The sequence below is a fragment of the Ptychodera flava genome, chromosome 18, assembly GCF_041260155.1.
Source record: "Ptychodera flava strain L36383 chromosome 18, AS_Pfla_20210202, whole genome shotgun sequence".
Lineage (NCBI taxonomy): Eukaryota > Metazoa > Hemichordata > Enteropneusta > Ptychoderidae > Ptychodera > Ptychodera flava.
The window spans coordinates 23,071,326-23,094,742 of record NC_091945.1 but is presented as its reverse complement, the minus strand read 5'-3'; the positions used below and the strand labels follow the sequence as shown (position 1 = coordinate 23,094,742).

Sequence of the window (23,417 nt, the reverse complement as noted above, 5' to 3'; positions counted from 1 at the left end):
TAACATACCTGAGTGTGGAGAATTATTTTTTTCTTGGAATTATTTTTTTCACTAGGCAAATTATGATAATTTGTTTTTCATTTTCCCCCTTCAGAGGAAAATATTAAAAATAGTTACAAAAGTGTATTGGGAAAGAAATGTGCAGCGGTGCAAAGTTGAAATCTCCCTCTAGGCATCTGCTTTAAGAAGTTGGAATATTGTGAACAGAATAGAATATGCCTACATGTATACTGCAACAAGATTACTGATAAAGGACAAGGGGATTGCAATTGACTGTCATTGTGGACTCAGTTTAAGAAAAATATACCACTTTTTAGCAGTGAAGTTTATTCTAGGTAGTAGGCTAAAAGCATTTGGAACCACTAGTTTTGAGAAACTGCACAATGCATGGTGGTTAGGGGAATTACGTGCACTGAAGAGACACAAATAATCAATTACTCGGGGGGGGGGGGGGGGGAGGGTGTGGTTAGAGTCCCTCTCCTGACAGAAAATTTTGAATATAACATATCATTGCATGTAGAGCCATTGGGTGGCCATTTTGGAGCGTTTCAAAACATGTAGTTTTCATGGCGACTCAAAATTACATTGGCCACAAAATGATTTCCTGGCATTACCTTATCAACTGAGACGAGTAATGATTGCAATTCCAAAGAATTTCTATTCAGAAGCTGCACCTTAAATAGGAATTTCAACTGTTTCCAGCACCCATTTTATTAGTTGCCAAGAAATCCAAATGCAGCTTCTGTATATATGTATGTGCTACAGAAGGTTTTGGGTATTTTCTAAAATTCTAAAAAGGCTTTAATTCAGAGTATGGCTAGTCATGTTGGAATGCAGCTTCTACTTGGAAAATACCAGCTGCAACATGGTTTGAAAGACATGTCATCAGTATTTTGATGAAAGTTGTTTGAAATGGAAAAGGGTTATTCCACGAAACATTCAGCATTTGGGGTTGGTGACGGAACCTCTTCATGTATAACAAAACTTTTTATTGACTAGGCATGGTAAGCCTGGGCCATCATTGCAAAGAACAACAGCAGTCATCACATGTACCGAGCACAATATCAGGACAAGCTGAATAATGAGTATCACAGCATACTGCAGTCGGGAAGGAGACAGAGAAACTGTGGCAGATGCACAAGTAAATAATACTACTAAAAATGTCAAATTGAAAAAACTAGGTAAATGTAAAACAAAAGTGAAGTATGGGTTAAAATATTGATCATAAAAAAGGGTGTTAAGGTCTGGTGAAAATGTGATGACGTCAGGTGTTATGAAATGGGTGCCAATGATAAGGAAAAAAGAAAGGTATCTGTAGGTGAATTATGTTTTTTACTTTTTTACTATGTCTGATTTAAATCTTTCTCATTTTCCTTCCCATCTGTGGTGATATGTCTCTTTTTAAAGGCAACCTCTTGGAATTCCCTCTGCCCCCCAAAAAATCTACTACCCCAACCCTCAGATTTCAAATAGTCCACCCCTAACCATCAAGGGGATGGAAAATGGAGAGATTTGAAAGAAATAAATACAGCAAGGGACTAGTAAACTATCTTTCAGACCATGGTTAAAACTGCCAACAAGTTTATTTGAGTAAAATTGTAAATAATGACACAAGGAAAAGCTCTGGAAGAAAATGTTTTGCGTATAGACCTGGTAGATCTCATACAGACATTTACATAAGACTAACAATTTCATTTTTTTTTTCATTGACAAACAAACTTTACTTGGAGTTGTCCCATTATCACTTAAACAAAATTATAATTCTCAAACTGGGAATGAACAATGTATGCAGGTACAATATCATTATCATGTATACCTCAATTGCCTTCACATCATTCATGATATTGAAAAAAACATTCAACTGTACTCTTATGCAATAATGCTAATTAGGTCACGAAAAATAAAAAAGTTTGTTTCTCATCCTCATGCGCATCAATTCAGGCCCTCCGCTTCAACTTTTTCTGCTCATGAGGAAATCAAATGAAAAAAAAAAAGAAACGCAAACTTACATGACGATTGTGCATAACAAAGTGCTGTATAAAACAGAATAAAGTTCTGTAAACAAAATAACTGACACTAACATTCTATTTAAAACTGTAAACATATGTCACTGTTATATTCAGCTGTCAAAACTACTTTCCTGCACTAAACGTCAAACTGCACAAATGTTGCTATACAAAAATACTCAAGCAACACTGCTGTGCATTTATCTCTGCATGCATTCCTATTTTTTTGCACGTTGTTGTTGGTTTAAGAATAAAAAAATTGAGAGGAAAAAAAAGGCATCACCGCATCATTTCTGCAAATATGTCTAGGATGAGAAACAAACTTTTTATTTTTCTTGGCCGTAGTTTGGTCTCTGTTTTGTGGGAAAAGAGAATGTATTCTGAGTGGAAGAAAGAGATCTTAAATATCTGTCAACTGACTCAAGTATCAAATTTGCATTTGGTGAGGTGACTGACTAGGGTCAAAAATGAACAGTCAGCACTTTTCGCATTCATGATGATGCATAAACCCTCTGTGGTGAAGAAATCTTTGATGCAAAGCATATGCAGTACATGTATTTATACAAGACTCACTGGAAAAGTTTGCTGAAAATTTCAACTGATTTCAAAGACCTCTGAAATTGTAAGTACTTGAAAGCAAACTTATAAAGTCATCATTGGTATATCACACACAATGTCTGTATGTACAGTAATTTCAATTAACTGGCAACTAGAGAGAGAAACATCTTCAAATGTACATCATGAGAAGCCCACCGCCTTTGGAAAGCATAACTTACATAGTAAGAAAAATTGTATATTACAGTCGCAAGGCACAAGTTTGATTATGGCTTTCACACACAAGTTCATTGTAGTGGAAATTCACTTTTTAATACAATTCAGTTTTAAAGTTACCCATCTCCGAAGATTATTTCTGGCAAAATAACTTCTGATACGCATTAGCAGGCTAAAGATGTATTTTTTTGTGAAAAAAAAGGGAAGAACAATTAACCCTGCGCGTAACTTTTGACGATTTTTTCACTATTTTTTATTTGTATGTCAATTGTTAGTTCTTGTTCCACTGCCCAAAGCATGTTGAAACCCCTACTATGTGGCTTGTGAATGCAGCGTCTATACCTGTAACATGCACTGTTATTGTTTACATTTGAATTCTAGTCTGGAGCAGAATTCACATGTTTGCAATAGCAATGCCGTTTACACATGTACAAGCTGAGTTGATAGGCTGAATACTGTGTATCTCGTCATGCTTTTTGCTGTAACTGACGCACAAAACAAATATAGTGAAAAAAAATCATCAGATGTTACAGTTACTTGGCTCTGCTAGATCCTTTATATACATAGACTGTTTGATGAAAGAGTATTCTTTCAGAGTAGCATGTACATGTACCGTATACACTTCTTGGTCACAGCTGTCAGAGTACAGTACAGTACATACAGTGCCCTTTGGAGATGGAAGACCAGACCCTGAGACTCTTAAGCCAAGGAAATGGAAATCTCAATGGCAGATTATGGTCAGAAAAAGGATTATGCAAAAACTTGGCAGTGATTGATTTGTGAGGAATTTTATCTTTACAGTTTCAGTGTTAAAATGTTATTGTCAAGTGAGGTAGGGTAGAGATTGATAAAAAAATCAAACGTAAATGGAAACAGTATCAACAGAGAGACAGTACACATACTAATGTTAACGATATTTCTTGGTTGACGTTTGAAAGTAAATATGAGACTGATGAAATCTATAGGCTATTCTCTGAATGTAAAACAAGATGTTTTCAGAAACTTAAAAAAAAAACACAAATTTGAAATCAACAGTATTATAACAGCTACAATGATGGTCACTGAATTATCTAAGGACAATTTATCTAGCTTTGTGTCATGCAGATAAAATAGAGACCGCCATGCTAATTATTTGATTTTATACAAAAACCGTTGCATCAAAAGTTAAGAAAGTGCAATGAAAAAAGCTGTACTCATGGAAGATGGGTTACAGAAATATACAATAAATTCATTGTTTTCAAATGTAGGAATTCACTGGTGCGGTGAGTGAAATGAGCTCTGGAATTAAAAATGGAATAAAAAGATAACACATCTGTGCTTGCAAGGCTGTAATTTCCTTTCAAATGAAAGATTTGCTTTGTACTAATGTAGAGATTCCTGGGAAGGAAGGAGATTGACAATAATAATAATTTTAAGCTGGTAGACATTGTGACTTGACTAAGGATCATTTGCTCAACACAACACTGTAATCAACAAATAGATGTGTAAACAAATACAGTAGAGCGCAGTGGTTAGTCACCTTTTGACGATGTCTAAACAACTCAATGTTGTTCTGAACAACACAATGTTTTTCTGACTAAAATAGTTTGTGCCATATTTCAGAAGCAAAATCATACGGGACGGCTAGTTCGTTTCACTCTTGACAGAAACTAATTATTTTAACTCCTACATTGTCAATGGAAAGAATATGTTATAAACCTGGCAATTAGTTCTTTAATAATATAAAAAAATTATTCGGGTATTTCCCAAAAGATCATCCTTCAGAGTAATATAGATGCCAATCTCTACTTCAGGAAACAGTGTGTATCCAAAAACCTGCTTTAAAATAATTGTTAAAAAATCTCAAACGTCCATTTTTGAGAGTGAACAGCACCCTAGCATCTTGATCTGTTAATTGAAGTTTATCATTGAACTTCATGGCCGATGCACTTGACAGATGGCTAATGCTCATGTATTAGGGTAAAGGGGAATACTGGCAAAAGTATTGACATTGAACAATGTTTTTGACTTCAGCTGCAAGTATGCCTCTTGCACAATGACTAATCCAATGCCGTGCCTGAAGACAGTGTCGGCCCTGTAAGTACAACATGCGTCAGTATAAATGCATTGTCCACTCTGACTTAAATCCTGATGGACAGTCACTGCCAACAATAGTATCGCCCACTTCAGGTATACCGGGGTACAGCTGAGCTGAAAGGCTCAATAATGATAAATGAACAGATTCTGCTGCACAGTGTGGCAAATTAAGGCACATCTCAGACTACTACTGGCCAATGGCATTGATCAGTACACACAGGGATCATACACTCACAGTCACTTACAATTCAAGGATTCTCAAGAACATTATCAGCTATTTTTCAAGGACTTTCTAACATCCAAAATATCATTTTCCAGACATCATTTTTACAATAGAGAGGATCAGTTACACACATTATGGGTACGTCTGTCAGCACAGTGGTGTACGTGTCTCCATGCTTACATGTGAATTGTTTGGTTTAGTTGTGCGTTCCTGATGACTTGGCTGCATTTTTTATCAAAAAATATGTGGAATTTGTGTAATTTCCTTCAAAAATTAATTTCTTTATATGAAAACTATTCTTATACCTCGTTCTACCTCACAATTAAATCAGCAAATTTCTCTGGTACACTCATTGATAAGGTTTAAAGAAATTTTGTCCAGGAATCAGATAAAAGTGGAATGAGACCTAACATTTCGTTCATGTCGTGAAATCATAGAAAGTACTTCTTGTACTGGTGCAAACTCCAGGAAAAATTCTGATATCATAGAATCTAATGTTTGCTAAATTTATAATGATACTTTACAAGGTTGCTTGTCGAAATTCACAGAAAGAATCAAGAACATCTAAAAAATACAACATGTAATTATGACTACGTGTAGAAGTGTCATTTGCTGTTCTGAACGTCTGTGCTACAAGTACGCAACGTCAAAGACACTAAGCAATCTGATGGAACATAATTACGTGTAACTAAACCTCTCTGATGTAAAGTTTTTATATATATCACATGACCCATCATTTTTACAATATTACGACTGATCATCTAGTCATATTTGAAAATGGTGGATGGATTATCAATTTTCCAGGACACATTTTCATTTTCAAGGATTTTTCCAGCTTTTTCCAGAAGGCTTTGAAACTCAAGGACTTTCTAGATGCATACAGACACTGGCATTTGTTTATGGGTGCCTTTTGCGATAAATAAATACACACATAGAGGATAATGTTGAATTGTACTTTCACTTGGTACGGCCCCAGAGTTCTCATATCTTGCCAAAATGGCACATGTATGTGATACACCAAACAAGCATCAGACAAGGCCTTTACCGTCTCTGAATTTAAAGCTATTTCAGTATTGAATTTTCCAGTGGGTGGGTTGCTCACACTCTTCTTTGCTTTGTTTGTCTCCGCAGAATCTGTTGTACGTTGTTTTGGGATCGAATCCTAAGATTTCCCTCTCATCTTGAATACGGAATGAAAATGTTGACACTGATGTTCCCATAAAGAATCTGCAAGAGAAGGAGTAAGAGTCAAACGTCTACGTGATATCAATATGCATAGTTCTTGATTTTGAATAATATATCTGATATTAATCTATGCCTGTCATGAGAAAAACTGCCCCATCTATGCTGGGGTTTAAAAAAATTAGTATCACTATGCACTGCATTAGTTGAGTGAAGATTATCTCAGGCTGCAAGACAGCTGGTTGGAGAAGGCCCTGATCAAGGTGTTGATAGGTCTACATAATACAGTAGTTCGGTATGCTAATGAGCCTTGGACTACTAATCTTTACGGCCCTGATATGGCTTTTGCGGCCCCAGGTCGTATGGCGGAAGGGCCCGAGCGTGCGAGGGCCTGTACACCGTACGACCAAGGGCCGCAAAAGCCGTATCAGGGCCGTAAAGGTTTTATCATATACCTTATGGAATGATAAATATGTAGTTTACATAATATTCAACATTGTTTAGGAGATAAAAATGCGTGCGATATCAAAAATTCATCGCCATTTGTGTAAGTTTTCATAAATACGATTGCCGCTTCCCATTGCGGATTGACATACATAATGACGTCATTTGTTTACCTGCAGAATTCTAGAACACGCAAAGCAGCATGCGTACTATTACGTGACCAACAGAGATCCAGGCTGAAATCGAGGTGTAAGAAGGACAAAAGCGTGATGTCAATTTTTTGTAATTTATACTGAACAGACACGCACTTAGTATAGACAGGATTTCACTAGAATTTAGAAATAAAAGCCGATGTCACCAGCGCGGCTCCACTGTCGCCACGCGCAACTACGATCTGAGCGAGCAGACGTTTTCCTAATCTCGCGCTGGCTTTGTGTACGAATGGAACGTCTGTGGATAGCAATGCGCGTTGTAACCAGAATTGAGATAGTTCAAAAATGCACGCAATTGCCATATTTGGGCACCGGGCCAGGGCGTGATGCTGGGATCTGAGGGCGCTTTCTCCCATAGCTTTACACAGGCAAATGAATGTAGGTATATGATAAAAAAATTTTATGCATCAGGCCAGTCAGAACCTACCACCCACACTTAGCATACATTCCTAACTAATCTGACAAAAGTTGATTGTTTGTTATATTCTTAAAGGAAAATAGCTGCTTATATTTACATTAACTTCAAATATCAAAACAAAAATCACACAGTATTGTATTGATGATTATTTGGTGACGCCAATCCAATTAAAATACACAGCTCTAATGACTGCAGATACTTATATGGAAATCCAAATTTCATATTTTGTATGAGTCTTTCCCACAGACTATCATATTAACACATGCCATGTTCTTACAGAACACATCACACCAGTGATGTGAATCAAACAGTCTGGAGCCTCTTTTTTTCTGTGAACAGCCTCAGGTGAAACAGACTTAATTTCTATTTTCAAGTAGAATGCACTTCGGGGACAGATATTCAGACTCTCAAACTTTTACAATTAATGGTAGTGGTCTACCACTTGTAGGGGTTCATTTTGAAGCTCATTGAGTGAATAAAGTTTTCACCAGTTCATTTTTGTAAGAATTGAAAATTTAATTTCCACCATAGGATGGTGGCCATTTTGAATTCAAAAGTCAGTATAATAATGGTAATTTTTGTCTAAATTTGCACAGTGGTCATGACCCCTAATTTTATAATCAATTTTGAAAGGCAGTGGTTTAAATTTTCCTTGAAGAAAGTTTGAGCAAAGTTTTAAGTCTTTCAATTTCAAGGCTCGTACTACCTTAATCCAAGTACTTTCATGAATGCCTAGCAAATGACCTTACCTTGCATGAGCACAAATCCACTGGTCAATGATAGCCACTCCACCGTCTTTGTATTTCTCATGGATCTCAGTCGGCGGCATGTATCTAAACACTTCAGTTTTGCCTTTGAAATGTTTCTTGAGCTCATCTAACTCTACAAATCATGAAAAGAGGAGACAGGAAAACGAGATCAAAGTGTGTTTACTTGATTATGAAATGAAATTATATAGATCTGTCAAAGAGCTCTGATGAGTTCCCTGACTTGATACACAGTGAACTTGGTAAATTCTGTGATATAGCTTGCAGATGTTGTAGGGTACATGATACAATCTAAATACTATATGTATTTCAACCGTTAAGTATTTTAATAATCTATGGATAAATGCCAACCTATTTTGACAGCGATACAAATAGAAACAGCATTTAGGACTCCTATATGTAATTGATGAGGATCACAACATCAGCTGTTTAATTGATAGATTAACTGACTGCCCTGATATTTGCAGCTATCAGTGAACACAACATATGTACACTTGCCTTCCTTTGGTGCATCTGTGGCTACGAACAACTTGTCTAATTTTTCCGCTTTCAAAACTTTCTTGATTTGTTTGGCTGCTTCTTTGAGTGAGGGCACATCCTTTCTGTGGCTGCTTACAAAATCTTTTCTCCTGAGATGCACAGCCATGTATGGACCTCCCTTTGCTGATCCTTCTGCTGGCTGGAAATGTGACAAAGAGATTTGATCAACGATGTGATCCTTATAATCCTACTCCACAGTAATGGTGACTACGATAGCGCAGTTCACACACAAGCCATTAAAATGACTGTGAAACGGCTCTGGTTCAATACTGGCATAAAAAGTTATGTGTGGACACTCCGAAGTGGGTCTGAAACGTTTTCAAATTTGAGATGGTTTAGCCGGCCAGACCTGAGCCAGTATAGGGATTAACTCTATCCGCAACTCGCTGTATGAACAGACTGAGCAGCTTCAGAGCTGTCTTAAATGCCCTCGTGCCACAGGCATTTGTAATATATAACAAACAACAACTGACATTCAATTTCCTTTTACCATGGCTGCCAAACAGAGCATTACATCTCGTGGCAATAACTGATCTGACGATGACATCAGTCTGTTTATCTCAGTCTGGGCGGACAAAAGTGTACAGAGAATGCTGAACAGAACCTGTAGAGACAACCTCGTTTACAAAAAAGTGCTGAAAGTGCTCTACAAAAGGGTTAAAACTGGACAGATGATTAGTACCACTGCAAGATTAAGGCACGGAAACTTACATGTAAGTACAAAGAAGTTGTTGACAGCAACAAGTGGCAAGCAGTACAACAGTATGACATCGTTTATGTCCGCCATGTTGTTACAACGATGTATGCTTGGCCATACTGTATACCCCGGGTACACGTTTTGAACTCGAGAGGGCGCATTAAGCCGGCTTGAACAACAAAACAAAGACTCAATTTTGTGTGTGCGGACCGAAGCGGACTCAAACTACTGGTATCAAATTCCTTCTGTTTGCAAATCACAAATAGTGTCACAGAAACGTTTCCGATTTTTTCCAGTCTGAACGTAGTAAATGTCGCCACTGACAAACAAGGGTTTGCAAAGTCTTGTGTAAAATGTAGAACACAAAAATCTTTGTGGATCAGTATACTGTGGAATTTTAAAAACAATCACCAGCCTTCATAGAAACAAGCAATACAGGCATTTTTTTGCTGGAGAGGTCTTGGAAGACATATAGGCAAATGTATAAGTCAAATGCCGACCATATGCACCACATCAATTTTTGAAAGAGTTGATATTTTTACAGTTTGACCATAACTCAACTTTATGCAGTTCAAACTGTATAGAGATATTGTGTTTGTCACATATACAGTGTAATGTCCTGCAAAAATTATAGCCATGCAACATCTTGTAGAGTCAAACAGTGTTTCTTCAAAATTGCGATCATGGAAACATTAGCCAGTTTAACCATGAGGCAGTTTACATCTGTTGGTCATTATAAATGGAAATTGTCTTTTTGAAGAAAGCAGCAAGGCTTACTGTGGTAACATTTCAAAAATTTCCAACATGTAGACATCCTTTCCAAGATTTTAATAACGGTCAATTGTAAATGTGACAACTGGACATCTATCATGATTTCTATTTTTTATGGTATTTTTTGACAAGATTTGCATTAGAAGTCCTTTCATTGAAAAGATGAATATTTTGCTCTCTAAGAGGTGTGGAACTTGTAAATGCTAAGTGATTTTTTGAGAAATATGATGAAAGAGTCATGTACCCATTAAAAAACGAACTAACTTTGTGAAAGAAATTTTACTTCTCTAAACCTTATCCTCCCAAGTAGTATTGATATGCCAAGTCGATGAAAAGTGGCACTGAACTACAACAAAACATCTATGCATATTCACTTGCTTGGCAAGGGGTGTTACAGCAGGTTTGGTCAGTAAAAATCATGTTTACAGTATCTTTGTTTCTGGGCCTTCAAACTTTCAAGTCCTTGTTTATAACATACAACATATTGGACCTGTTATGGCTCCAAGGATTTAACCAACTTGACATGATGATGACACATGAACTTTGCAGGATAAGGGTAGACCTCACTTTCTATGTAAATATTAACCCTTTGAGTGCTGTAAGTTTTTCCCACCAAAATTTTAGTACAACATTTTACCAGTTTTTGCAAATTTTTGTGCAATTGTTTGGATAATTTTGGACCAAACAGACATCATATTTTATTTGCTACAGTTTTTCATCAAAATTTTGGTAAAATCTGAAAAAAAATTACGAGGAATAATCAGTATATTTTATAAAGGTGACAAAAATTGACTTTGGCGCTCAAAGTGTTAACAAAATTTAAGCACATCAGTAATATTCTATGAAACTATTTCAGAGGAGAGGACTGCATTGTATTGATTTAGATTAAGGCAATCAACCTTACACTATGTAATTCACACGGACCGATGCACTGCCTATGTAATGAGAAATGACAGAAAAACTTATAGTGGTAAACTTGCCTTCATGTCACGCCAATCATCTGTCAGTACTGTCTTGTCTCTTTCATCATCTGAATCCAAGTACTGTTTCCTGAATGCATCAGCGATATCCCTGAGTGGTTCGGAGAACCTCATGCTTCGCCTTGCCTAAAGGAAACCACAAAATGTTCAATGACATGTATTCAAAAGTTACATGTATTTCAGATAAAAGTGTTTTGGCAGGAAACAAAATAAAATATGCCATGTATACAACGGAATGAATAAGCTCACGTGTACTAAAGTCACACTTTACAGAATACTTTGATTAGGAATGATTTGGCATCTGACCATCAGTGATCAGAAGTCTCCAAAAACATCGTCAAGTTGAAATTTCACAAATGGAAGACACACGCATGCCACTCTAACTCTCAAGGTCAAGGAATGGAATATGCATATCTTGAAGCTTCACTGTTTGCCAATTTTCATGTCTTCTTCATTACTTTTGTTTCGTTTGTAAAATGCACTTTCTCCTCATACACCTAAAATCACATAAAATGGACTCATTTTTCACTTGCCATATGTAACAAGCTGTGCATGAGTATAATCCTGTATTATTGTTGACAGCTGAATTTGAGTCTAAAACCAAGATTCATTTGTCAACAAATAAAGACATAATGCACTGAATGTGCTTGGTAAGAATAATGCTTTGTATTTCAAGGGAGGAGAACATGAGAATCTACTTATTTCATCAAACAAATACAGTCAAACTTACAATTTAACCCTTTCACCACCATGGTTTGGCCCAAACCCATTGTTATCAATGGTCACTTTGGACCTGTTCACAGGGAAGTAGGGTGAACAGGTTAAGGTAAACTATGCGGTACGTGCCCCAACTCTGTCTCTGTCCTCTGAGACATCATTTTCAGACCAACTTTCAATTGCTAAAATGGCAAGTGACTTCAGGTTCCGAAGACAATGTCATGCAATGAAATCAAAGATATAAATAACTGGAATATCCTTTGAGGATAAGGACTTACATCCCAGTAATCTTTTTGGCCATAGCTATCATGTAAAACTTCTTCAGCCCGTTCAATGAATACAGATCTAAGGAAGAAGAGATACCAGTGCCGGTATATTGTGGAAAGCAGAAAAGAAAAACAAAACAAAACAAAAGCATTAATATTACAGTCAGCAAACTTACAGTCCAATAATCCTGGCCTCCAAATGTGTCATGACGGACTACCTCTCCTCTTTCTATAAAGACGGATCTGTGGAAAATTTTGGTCCAGCAGCCACAACAAGAAACAGAAACAATGTCATTTTCGTTTAATGTATGGCGTACACATTCTGTATAATTTGAAAGGAAGAAAGCGTGGGTTCTGTTGCAAAGCATACAATAATCTAAAAATTTCAACGATAAAATACTTATTGCTGTAAGTACGCTGTGGTCAATCTAAAAGTTTTTTTCTGAAACTTAAGTAAAAAGGCTGGTGTATATGCATATCATATAAACATGCATTATTTCATTCAGAATATTTATTGATGTACAAGTTTCCTTGCCTCAAAAGCAAAGACTAAACATTGCTCACACTTTTTTCAAAAAAACTTTAAATCATTCTATTTCAAACACAAGAATAGTAATCAAGGGGCACCTTGCAAATTTTTGTATAAGAGAATCAAATTACCTATCAATTACTGACACTTGAAATTCAAAATGGAGGCCATCCCTGTGTCAGTTCTACAGGAAAATTAATTTACATTTTCGATTTCCACCTAAATGAGACGGTGCAAACTTCATTTACCCAACAAGCTTCAAAGTGAGTGTACACAAGCAGAAAACAAGGAAACAAATACATGTATCTGTTCCCAAGGCAAATACTTCTCTACCTAAACTTCAAGTGGTAAATGTACTTAACCCTTTGAGAGCTGTAATTTTTCCCTCCAAAATTTTAGTGGAACATTTTACCACATGTTGTGATTTTTTCTGTAATTTTTTTGATAATTTTGGACCAAACAGACCTCATTTTTCATTGGCTACAGTTTTTGATCAAAATTTTTACAAATCTGAACAAATATTCATTGGTTATATTATATCAAGGCGACAGACATTGACTTTGGCGCTCAAAGGGTTAAACAAACTTTACTGAGAAAAGATAAATGACTCACTGAATGACATGTGTGTACCACGATACAAAATTCATTTTACATTTCTAAAGTTCTGAAAATTTAACATTGGAAACAAGTTCACCTTAAGGTAGAACGCACCTCGGGGACATAAAATCAGGCCTTCAAATTTTATCAATTTTCTTCTGACCTACCACTTGTGGGGGTTCATTTTGAAGCTCTTGGCGAAAGAAAAGTTTTCACCGTCTTAGTTTTTCGAAAATCGAAAATTTTATTTTTTCTCATAGAGTTAACACAGGGATGGCGGCCATTTTGGATTTCAAATATCGAGAAATCGCAAGTTATTTTTCTCTCTGGTACCAAAGTTTGCACGGTGACCCCTGATTTTTATTCTTGCTTTGGTAAGAGAATTGTTGAAAGTTTCACTGAGGAAAGTGTGAGCAAAAGTTTAAGTCTTTCACTTTCGAGGTGCATATTACCTTAACAGTAAACTGTGTTGCACTAACCTGGCAGTTGTGTTCAGGAGGAATGGAGCAAGAATGCCTGCAAACCCTTGGACTGAAATACATTTAAAATTCCTTGCATACGCATCCTTGTATCCCCAGAAAAATCCTTTGTAGACTCCAGAAGAGTCTTTTCTGTATACTGGTGGATTTATACACTCCCTTTCATCCAACTTTTCCTCCCATTTGCCATCCTTCCAGCCTTCTTCGTACCGCTGTAGATAGTAAAGCTCATCTATTGCTGGCTCTCCAGTTTCTGAATTGAAAAGAAACGAGTTCCTCTGTGAATATGCTGTACAAGTTACACACCCTGGCAAAGCAGCCATGAAATTTTTGTTGTGTGCGGAAGTCCTAACTGTTGTTCAAATAGTTGATGGATAAGTGTTGTTCAGTGACTTATATTTACTGAGCCAGTTGTATCAACATGTTATTTTGTGTATTTATGACTGTCACTTAAGGAAGTACTCTGTTGTTTTAGGATATTGAAGTAGTTTTAATGATGTTTCTGAAGCCAACTTACATACTGATGTAGCTTATTCAGGTTTAACTCATGATGTACATGCGGTACTTCGAAAAATATCCTTTCGACTTGTTCCAATGTATCCTTATGCCCTGATAGTTGTCTATATTGATGCTTAGCTGTATTGTTCTTATCTAACTTGTCTTTGTTGTGTTCATTGTTTTAATTGTTATATTTGCTTTTTGTGGTGTCTGTAAACAGACCCCTTGCCAATTGGTAAATTAATATTAATAGCCATACAATGTATTATATCTTTGGCAATAACAGTGAATTTTGTGACATCATCCCCAAGATTATCACTGATAAAGTATCCGATTATCTAGCATCTTTTCTACATATACTAACGGGTCAGTCACAATCAGGGTGCGCTAGATGATTTTCATTTGTTATGGACATATATCTGCTATTCAGACTGATATTATATTGCTTATTTGTTTCTAATAAATAGTAATAGTTGTAACTAACTTGGTCACATAAAGAAATATTGCATATATTGTGCAGGTTTGGTTGTACATCCACAAAAATGCCTTTAAAAACTGTAAAAAGTAGCGTTATGCTGTTTCACTTCAAAATGTACTTAATTTCAAAATGTTTTTTGGGAACACAGTGTTAAAATTGTGGAATTTTTAGCTTACATATGTTATTGCAGAATACCTAATCTTTCTTTCACAAGTTATTTCATGTGATTATGTGCATCAGAACAGAAACTGTGGTATTTTTACCAAAACTGTAACATCGTGATGTTTTTTGTGTTTTATGACCATAAGTACATATACATGTACCTTTAGTTTATATGTAGAAAAATGGGTAAAATATTGTAATATTGAATTTAATTCCAACCTCAACATCCATGGCAAGCATTTTATACACCAAAATTAAAATAAAATTGCATATTGTATTGTTTTGTGAATAAATGAAAATGGAGATCGTTGTGGTCGGAATTTCTTGTAGCGTCCGTGACACACTCATATCTTAAGGACAACAGGAGTTATAAAAGATCTGATGTCACAGGCCTAAGTGTCAATAGGTGCCTACCTTAAATAAACAAATTATATAATTACTGTCCCTTGCATTCACTATTAATATTCCTAAAATATGGAAATGTAGCATCCGTGACGGTGTAGCGTCCGTGACGGTGTTTACTACATAGTCATAATTAATAACTATTTAAAACATTTTAAAGCAGTTAATCCACTGAAACATATAAATACTAGTGTGTATTGTGTGTACATACATGGAGTTGGGTTACAAAATGTCTTCAAGGCATAAAATTGTAAATTTGCACAAAACTGATTTTTTAAAAAGTAATAAAACACTCAAAAAGTTATGTTGAGCCTCAACTTTAACACTTAGATTGGTGTTTTTTAAGAATGCAGTAATTATATTGAATATGTTATTAGAATTCTAGTGAAAAGAACAATGAATTCTGTGCTGTACATGTATATGCATATATTATTGTGTATTCCATTTCAATTCATTATGTCACGGATGCTACAATAAAATGCAAACATTATTTTTCAGATTATAAGCCAATCTAAATGTGAAATAACCACCACATTTTATTGTTTTGTTATCACATTTTGAATTTTAAAAAATCAAGGGGATAAGAAATGACATTTGTGTTAAGGTGGTTGGAAAGGCTAGAGCGTCAGTTATAAATTTCAACAAAACTATTAAAATATAAAAGTAGTCAATATTCTCTGTGGAATAAAAAAAACTAGACATTTGGGCACAAAGGCATTGCAGAGTTATAGCCTGTTAAAACTTTTGAAAAACTGACCAAATAAGAAGAAGTTGGGGAGTCCTTAGTGTATTAACTATGGTAGAGGTCCCCTAACTTTTAATAAAATCTTTGAAAAGGGAAAGTCATTATTTGCTGTTTTTCAGGAAAGTTTGACAAGGCAGTGCTGGCATTCAGAGTGAGTGACTGCTATTGTAAATGCATTTCTAGATTCTTTGAGTGTCAAAGAGGTGTCAAAAGTGAGATTAACCAAAAAAACTGCTCTATGACTTCAAAAGAGGGGTGCAAGTATGGCTTGTTTTCAACATTTTTGACAGAATAATAGTTTTCCTACATAAATTGTGTACCAATTTAATCCAACTTTGAAATGAGATATGGACATGGAATTTTTACAGCCTATTAACAAGGTTACAGATAAGATTTGTATGGCACAATTTTCCTGTATTTGAAGTACTTTTTGAAAAATCACATTTTGAAATTTGAAAGAATTTTTAATAATTTTTTGATATATAAACCCATGTAAAATCATAAAAACAAATTTTATTTACAAATCCTGCCGTACAAATCTTACAATAAATAGTGTCAACATATTTATAACTAATTTGGTAATATTAATACTATCCAATTATTATTAAATTCAAATATGTAAAAAAAATATGAAAAATTAAATTTTGATATGTACTGGTGTCATATTTCAAAATCATGGCTGCAAATATACAATTTTTATATTCTTTGGAGAAAATATTAACTGAGGGAGTTATCCTGAAAATTTGAACTAAATATCTTGATTCTAACACCTGAAACTTGACATTAACTCTGAGAAAAGAATTGGTGCAAAAATAGCCTTTCCAACCACCTTAACTCTGTCTCCACCACTTTCATATATTATGAAGGCAGAGAGTACGAACGTAAAGTTGGCGTCATCCTCATCCTCAGGTGACCTTTCTAGCTGATGCTAAAATGACGCTACTCAGCGTCAGCTTCAGCGTCGTATCTGAAGATTGCCGAAGTTATGCTACCCGATGACGGATAAATGATAAAATTCGCCCATAACTTAAGAAAATAACAACTCCATTCTTTCTCAACTTTCTTTTGAATCGTAAAACTAGTTCGCAGGTAATATTTTATTGTTAGAATATCTCATATAGACTAGTTTTTTTTGAAATGTTCGTAATTTTCAGTCCATGCATCTGCTGATGTGTTTGTTGGTATCCTCTCAACTCTTGCGTTAAGGATCTTCCAAAAATTAGTGCAAAAAAGGTATACATGGTCTGAAATGTGTAAAAATTGCCACCATGAGAGGCGATATGCAAGCCCTAATTATTCAGAGGACATATAAAACAATTAACTGGTATAACTATGACTTGAGGCCTGAAAAGTCAACGTATTAAACATACAACCTTTGAACTTTAAGGAAATTAAGGGCTAAGAATGTTGCGTTATAACTACATCGTGAGAAACGGATATTGAGAGGAGAGGTAACTAAATATTATGAAATGCAAATCCCACTGTGCTTTAATTAACATTTACAGTGATATGAAACTTGAAGCACATTTTTAAAGTCGTTTTTACTCTTATCATTCATCAGACGCATTCGGGAATAATCAAATCTGACGCCGGTGGAGCTGACGCTGTAGCGTCATCCTCATCCTCATTTTCGCGTGACCTCTGAGGCTGAGGATGAGGATGAGTATGACGCCAACTTTACGCTCGTCAGAGAGTACAGATATATTATAGAACAGAGGTCAAAGGTTGGCAGACTACGTCTCTGATCTCCAGCCTCACCTAGGTGTGTGTGCGCCCCATCCTGACAGGTGTTAGAACAGCTGCAAGCCATTTGGTTTCTTGGGTGGTGTGTCAGATACATTGTAGCAAATTTTATTGTGGGACCTGTCGCTCTAGCCTGATTTCTGATTTAGGTGTCTAGTTTTATCTTGGTTTTACACTTTAAGTAAGGCACAAGCAATATTAACTTCTGTGTTTTTTGACATATTGAAAGTTTATTACTGGTATAGACATTTTTCACATACTCCAACTGATTTTGCAGTAGTTGCTATAGCTTTCTTGTTTAATTTAAGAAATTGTCAATGTTTTGACACAATTTTCACAATTTAAATATTTGATAGTGAAAGGTTTTGGAGAAAAGAGAAAGAAAAAACCAGATTGTTGATTGCTTTTATATTTCAAATTGACCTAACTTTTAAGTTTGATTTAGGTAGCGTCCGTGACAAAATTACATGTCATACTAAACAGAAAATATTTTAGAAAGAAGTTCATTTTGATTACACTGAGTGGTATTAATATTGTTGCTATAGCATGGTTAATTCATGACAATAAAACTTTTAAGTACAGCATACCAGCGGAAGGACATAGAGAAGTTGAAAGTCCTATTAAAAAATATGATCAATATTGCTGTATTTCTCACTAAATTTGAGGTTGTGTTTATTCATGGAAAAATTAAGTAAATCATACCAAGTATAGCTTATTTTAATGCCAATATGCATCTTTTATATTGTAGTAACATTAGAAAGCATTAACAAATCATTGTTTAAAATTTTATTATGACATTTATGTTTCATGTACAACATTTCTGTAGCGTCCGTGACACTGCGTCGACCATATAAAACAATGTGCACTGTGGTAAAACTAATGACGTTTGCTTCACCAAATTTTAGGAAGATATGCCCCATACCATAACCTTTCAACATATTATTTAACTGGACAGTTATCATGAACTTGAAATTTTGACCTAAGTGACACACTCTAGCGCACCCTGATTGTGACTGACCCGTAATTCACTGGCATCAACAAAACTATAAAATAATAGCAATAATGTATCTCCTCCCAGTCCATTATGAACTAAAGCAAACTTTGCACTCAATAATGTACTGGGCTTCACCTAGTATATTAGGTCATGCAGAGTTTGCTTTCATCCATTATACATGGAGGCTTGAATACTAGTACATTATGCATTTCAGATGTTCTCATACATGAAAAGAGTTTTCAATTTCCTCTACATTTGTATACATGTACATGCCTAATGCAAAACTTTTCTCAAAAATAATCTCATATTGACTATTAAGATTTCACAAATGTACATATACAAGCCATGTGTACTCAAGGGTAAACTGTTGTTGCAAATTTTGTAATAAAGTACATGTAACATGTATCAGAAAATTAGCTGTATGAAAAATGCAAACAATAATGACATAATCAATAAAATAGCTGACACAGTTTATTGTATTGCTGACATGTAGTGATTCCTAAACAAGAAAAACATTAAAGTTTGCCATTCGTAAGAATTGTTGCAAGTATAGTGGTTGTGTAACTTGAAGCTGATTAGTTGTTGTTTAATTTAGTTGTATCTTTGATGATTTTTTTCTGACTGTGACTTGTGAAATGCTTTTCCTTGTTCTACTCTTCAAGATCAAATCTTGTTGACATACATGTACATGTACCTAACTTTCTACTTGTCAACACAGCCTGGGGTGTCTTTTGTCCAACTTTCTACACATTGAAAAAATGAGAGCATTATCAAAAGTTACAGTTCTTGTCCCCTTAAAGGGACAAAGTCGGCCATTTTTCATGAATTTTGTTTGATACGAGATACTACTTATATTGTTTGCCATGTTGAAAGATACTGAATGAATGGGTGACCATGCCGATATTTGACCGCAGTTTTATACATGATACATGAAACCATCGCGAAAATAAATTAATGGTCATGACCATTAATTCATTTTCGCGATGGTTTCATTTGTCTAAAATCAGAGTCGAATATATGCATGGTCACCCATTTATTCAGTATCTTTCAACATGTCAAACAATATAAGAAGTATCTTGCATCAAACAAAATTCATGAAAAATGGCCGACTTTGTCCCTTTAAAGGGGCACATTTTTTAATCAGCTTCATCTCTGAGCAAATTGACTAGCTGTGCAGAACTTTCAGAGGAGGATAAAGGACTGAAATTATATAATCACTGAATGTCTATATTCATTAATGTGAGAAACAGGGATTGAGGACTGCCACTTTAAGAGCTGTACTATTGATAATTTTAATTTAGCTTTAGCGTATTCTGTACTTGTAATTACTCACCTTTTATATAATCTTCAAATTCTATGACTGGCACATGTTTACTCATACTTTCCAGGTCAAAAAACAATGACCATGGGATTTTCATTTGATCAAGGTGATACGATTGCCAGTGATAAATTCTGCCCCAGGGAGGTAGAACTAAAATCCACTCTTCCTTTTCCCGGAGCCTTTTCACCAAATTCGAAATTCTCATGTAGACGTCTCGCCTCAAATTAAAGCCTTCACCAGGATTAACATCGTACAACAAGAACCTGTAAGCAATTTGACGCAGAGTGTAAACTGAACACATATCTTGACAGTATCTGTCAATCTATTCGTATCAAGAACATCTCACATTTCCAAGTTCAACGACTAGTGCACAAAAGGGATCTTTAGTCTCTTAGTGGCATTGATTGGCACACATCAGTTAACACTGATGAGAGTGGTCATCCTATTGAAAATGGTACTTTCCACTGGAGGCCGGAGTTATCCCATACTGCTTCTTATCAGAATTTGGAATATACAGAATTAAATTATTCATAAGTGAATTCTGGACTGGACCATAATTCATACTTAAACAATAACATTGCATTCTAGATGTGTAGATGCTGATTGGCAAGCTAATTAGTGATGCTTCAACACACTTTTGGAAGTAAAACAAGAACTAACAAAAATACTAAAAAAAATCACTGATAATAGCACAGACCTTTAGAGTCTGTAAAGTTACAGCTACTGGCCCTTTAAATCTGTACAAAAATATGAGCAAGGACAATAGTTTTTTGTTATTTATTGCTGCTAATGGTATCTATGGCAGGTACTGAATTCACATTTCATTGTTTATTGTATTTATTATCACTGATTATTTTGTTAAAAGTAGCACTCTTCTACAAGTACATGTAATTCAAATTAATTGCTCTTTCAAAAAGTATGTCTAACGATGGAGCTAACAAATATATTTTGTATATCGTATCATGGAGTTTGCTCCACAATATGTGGTTCCACTGTAAGAAGAAATGCTACATGCATAGCCTAGCCAAAGACTTTAGCATATTTTGCTCATTGATAAGATATTTAGTGAGACAACATTTTGAGTACTAAATATATTTTGGAACTGATAGGACAGGTCTGGTGGGTCTTAGGTGGAGATAAATAAGTACTTTACATGAGTATGATAGGACTTTACAATAGAAATTACAACGAATTTTGGGGAGTGTGCCAGAGTGAGAAATGCATATACAGTAGCCTAGAAAGTACAAAATTACACATTAAACAGCTGTAAAATCAATCATTAAAATGAACCGGCACATGGTCTAACACATTATCATTAAAATGTCTGATAATTGCGGTGCAAAAGACTAAACATTATGCGTTATCATTATACTGGTATATGCAACTGGTAGTCTCTGCCTATGACTTTTTTCACAGTTTGTGACAGAATTTTGTCTGGGTACAACAACAGACTTGATCTATTACTAATATAGCCCTGCGTACGATGCTGTGTGTTCCACTACAGCTAATCGCCCCGCTCACCACAGCCCTGCAAAGACCCGTACGTAGAGTTGGTGACTTCAAATCCATTTTTGGACTTGACGTAAAAAGCCAAATTACTGCCGAAATTCAGCGTTCTTGGGCCCAAGTCGTATCCCTGCCTACCTCAGCTACTCGATCGCTTCCAAAAATGCCAGTCTTTTATTCTTTTTTCGTAAATAACCGTCGATGTCGGCAACTCTCTCGCTAGCCCTGCGTACGTACGCAGTGTACGCTGTGCATTCCCTGTGTGCGTTCCTGACACACAGCGTACACTGCGTACGTACGCAGGGCTAGCGAGAGAGTTGCCGACATCGACGGTTATTTACGAAAAAAGAATAAAAGACTGGCATTTTTGGAAGCGATCGAGTAGCTGAGGTAGGCAGGGATACGACTTGGCCCAAGAACGCTGAATTTCGGCAGTAATTTGGCTTTTTACGTCAAGTCCAAAATGGATTTGAAGTCACCAACTCTACGTACGGGTCTTTGCAGGGCTGTGGTGACGGGGCTATTAGCTGTAGCGGAACACACAGCATCGTACGCAGGGCTATTACTAATAGTATTAGTAAACCGAAAACATTGTTATATACCGGAAATAAGGTTTGGCAATGATTGCATAACTTTGAACTTTGAATAGAAGAATACCCTACTACAGAGAGATTAATCAATGCCACGTACTGCTTCTGGGGGCTCGCGGGTACAATAAAGATTATCGTCTACGCTGCGGCCAACAGCCATCGATTTCAGCTGCTGGCTTTCCCAAGCGGTAAAGCCTGTAAGCTGAGCACAAAAGCTGACGTGTTTCGTCCCCTCATGGAGTTAAATAAGATACGTCCATTCTAAAGGTCCACAGACAGTCTAAGCAAAGACATACTCGCTATCGGCTTATGGCCTATTGTTCACACCTACATGTATAGCATTCATAGTACTGGCTGGCAGTGGTGCACTGGTAAATATGCATGTCTGATCACCTGCCGTACAGATGTCAGCTCAGCTTTTAAGAGTTACTCTCGTTTAACAGGGACGATCTGAGACCTGGTTGTGTTCGTGTTCAGGCTTGCTAATCTGAATCAACGCTTATAGAGAGATGCAGTTGTTGAGCTTGTGCATCTGTGCACGTCCACGTAGCTGCGATGGTGCACGTTCGTTCACTCATAGTTATAGACAGTCGACGTCGAACGAAGGCAGTGCGTATGAATGACAACAGTGCACAACTGTAAAACTCACCTTTTAGGTTTTGCAACGCCAACCTTCAGCGTCTGTTGACTTCCTGCTTGAAATGCTAAATCTTGGTCAGGATTATGAGCTGTTGCAAGTACTATTGCGAGCATAAACACAAACGAAAGTAGCTGACCGAAGACTCTCGGCTCAAAGGAAGCCATCTTGAATTTTTTGTCTTCAAACTGCGCTTGCGTACAGCAATCTGCCAATGAGGATGAGGCACTGAAGAAGCATAAAAATTGTCGTCTGCCCGCAGTGGGAAATTCAAAGTAGATTAAGATGGTATAAAGGAGGGCATACCGTCAAAATGAATGGAGATATTTTCAGACTTTGAGGTAGGTTTAATTTATATAGTTTTATGATTTCGCATGTGTAAACAATTCTAAAGTTCAATGAACGTCCTCCATAGCATAAGGTATCGAGAATGACGTAAGAACTTTTCTCGTAGGCCTATTTTCGGTTTTGGAATTCATATCTCAGGTCGATTACAACAGAGAAAATGACTAGCTATCAAACACATAAGGCCTTGACATCACGATCCGACCCAAGTAGTTGGTATTTCCAGGACCCATATAGTGTGACAATGCTGTAGATTCACAGTTGTATATATATATCGATTCACACGTAGCGATGAAGTAGGGTAAGCTTAGGCCTATAAGC

The 23,417-nt window shown here is 36.1% G+C and overlaps 1 protein-coding gene across 2 annotated transcripts; it reads right to left on the bottom strand.

Moving 5' to 3' along the window:
* Window positions 1-1,547: 1,547 nt before the first annotated feature.
* On the bottom strand, window positions 1,548-22,954 carry LOC139117185 (GDP-fucose protein O-fucosyltransferase 2-like). 2 transcript variants are annotated; one of them, XM_070680075.1, is made up of 8 exons: window positions 22,764-22,954; window positions 20,031-20,281; window positions 13,676-13,928; window positions 12,247-12,313; window positions 11,084-11,213; window positions 8,598-8,774; window positions 8,082-8,214; window positions 1,548-6,303 (listed from the first exon to the last, which is right to left on the bottom strand). In XM_070680075.1, the coding sequence occupies exons 1-8, from the start codon at window positions 22,916-22,918 to the stop codon at window positions 6,144-6,146; spliced, it is 1,326 nt and encodes a 441-aa protein (XP_070536176.1). In that variant the 5' UTR covers window positions 22,919-22,954; the 3' UTR covers window positions 1,548-6,143. The 2 variants fall into 2 exon arrangements, with proteins under 2 accessions (XP_070536176.1, XP_070536175.1); XM_070680074.1 differs by lacking the exon at window positions 12,247-12,313 and adding an exon at window positions 12,083-12,149.
* Window positions 22,955-23,417: the final 463 nt, after the last annotated feature.

What these genes read in the sequence shown, in the direction of transcription:
- LOC139117185 (XM_070680075.1), bottom strand. Translation starts at nt 22,918, where the DNA reads ATGGCTTCCTTTGAGCCGAGAGTCTTCGGTCAGCTACTTTCGTTTGTG. An exon ending in CTCCTGAACACAACTGCCAG is followed by an intron (nt 12,314 to 13,675) that starts GTTAGTGCAACA and finishes AATTTTCCACAG; the next exon opens with ATCCGTCTTTATAGAAAGAG. An exon ending in CACAGATGCACCAAAGGAAG is followed by an intron (nt 8,215 to 8,597) that starts GCAAGTGTACAT and finishes CATGATTTGTAG; the next exon opens with AGTTAGATGAGCTCAAGAAA.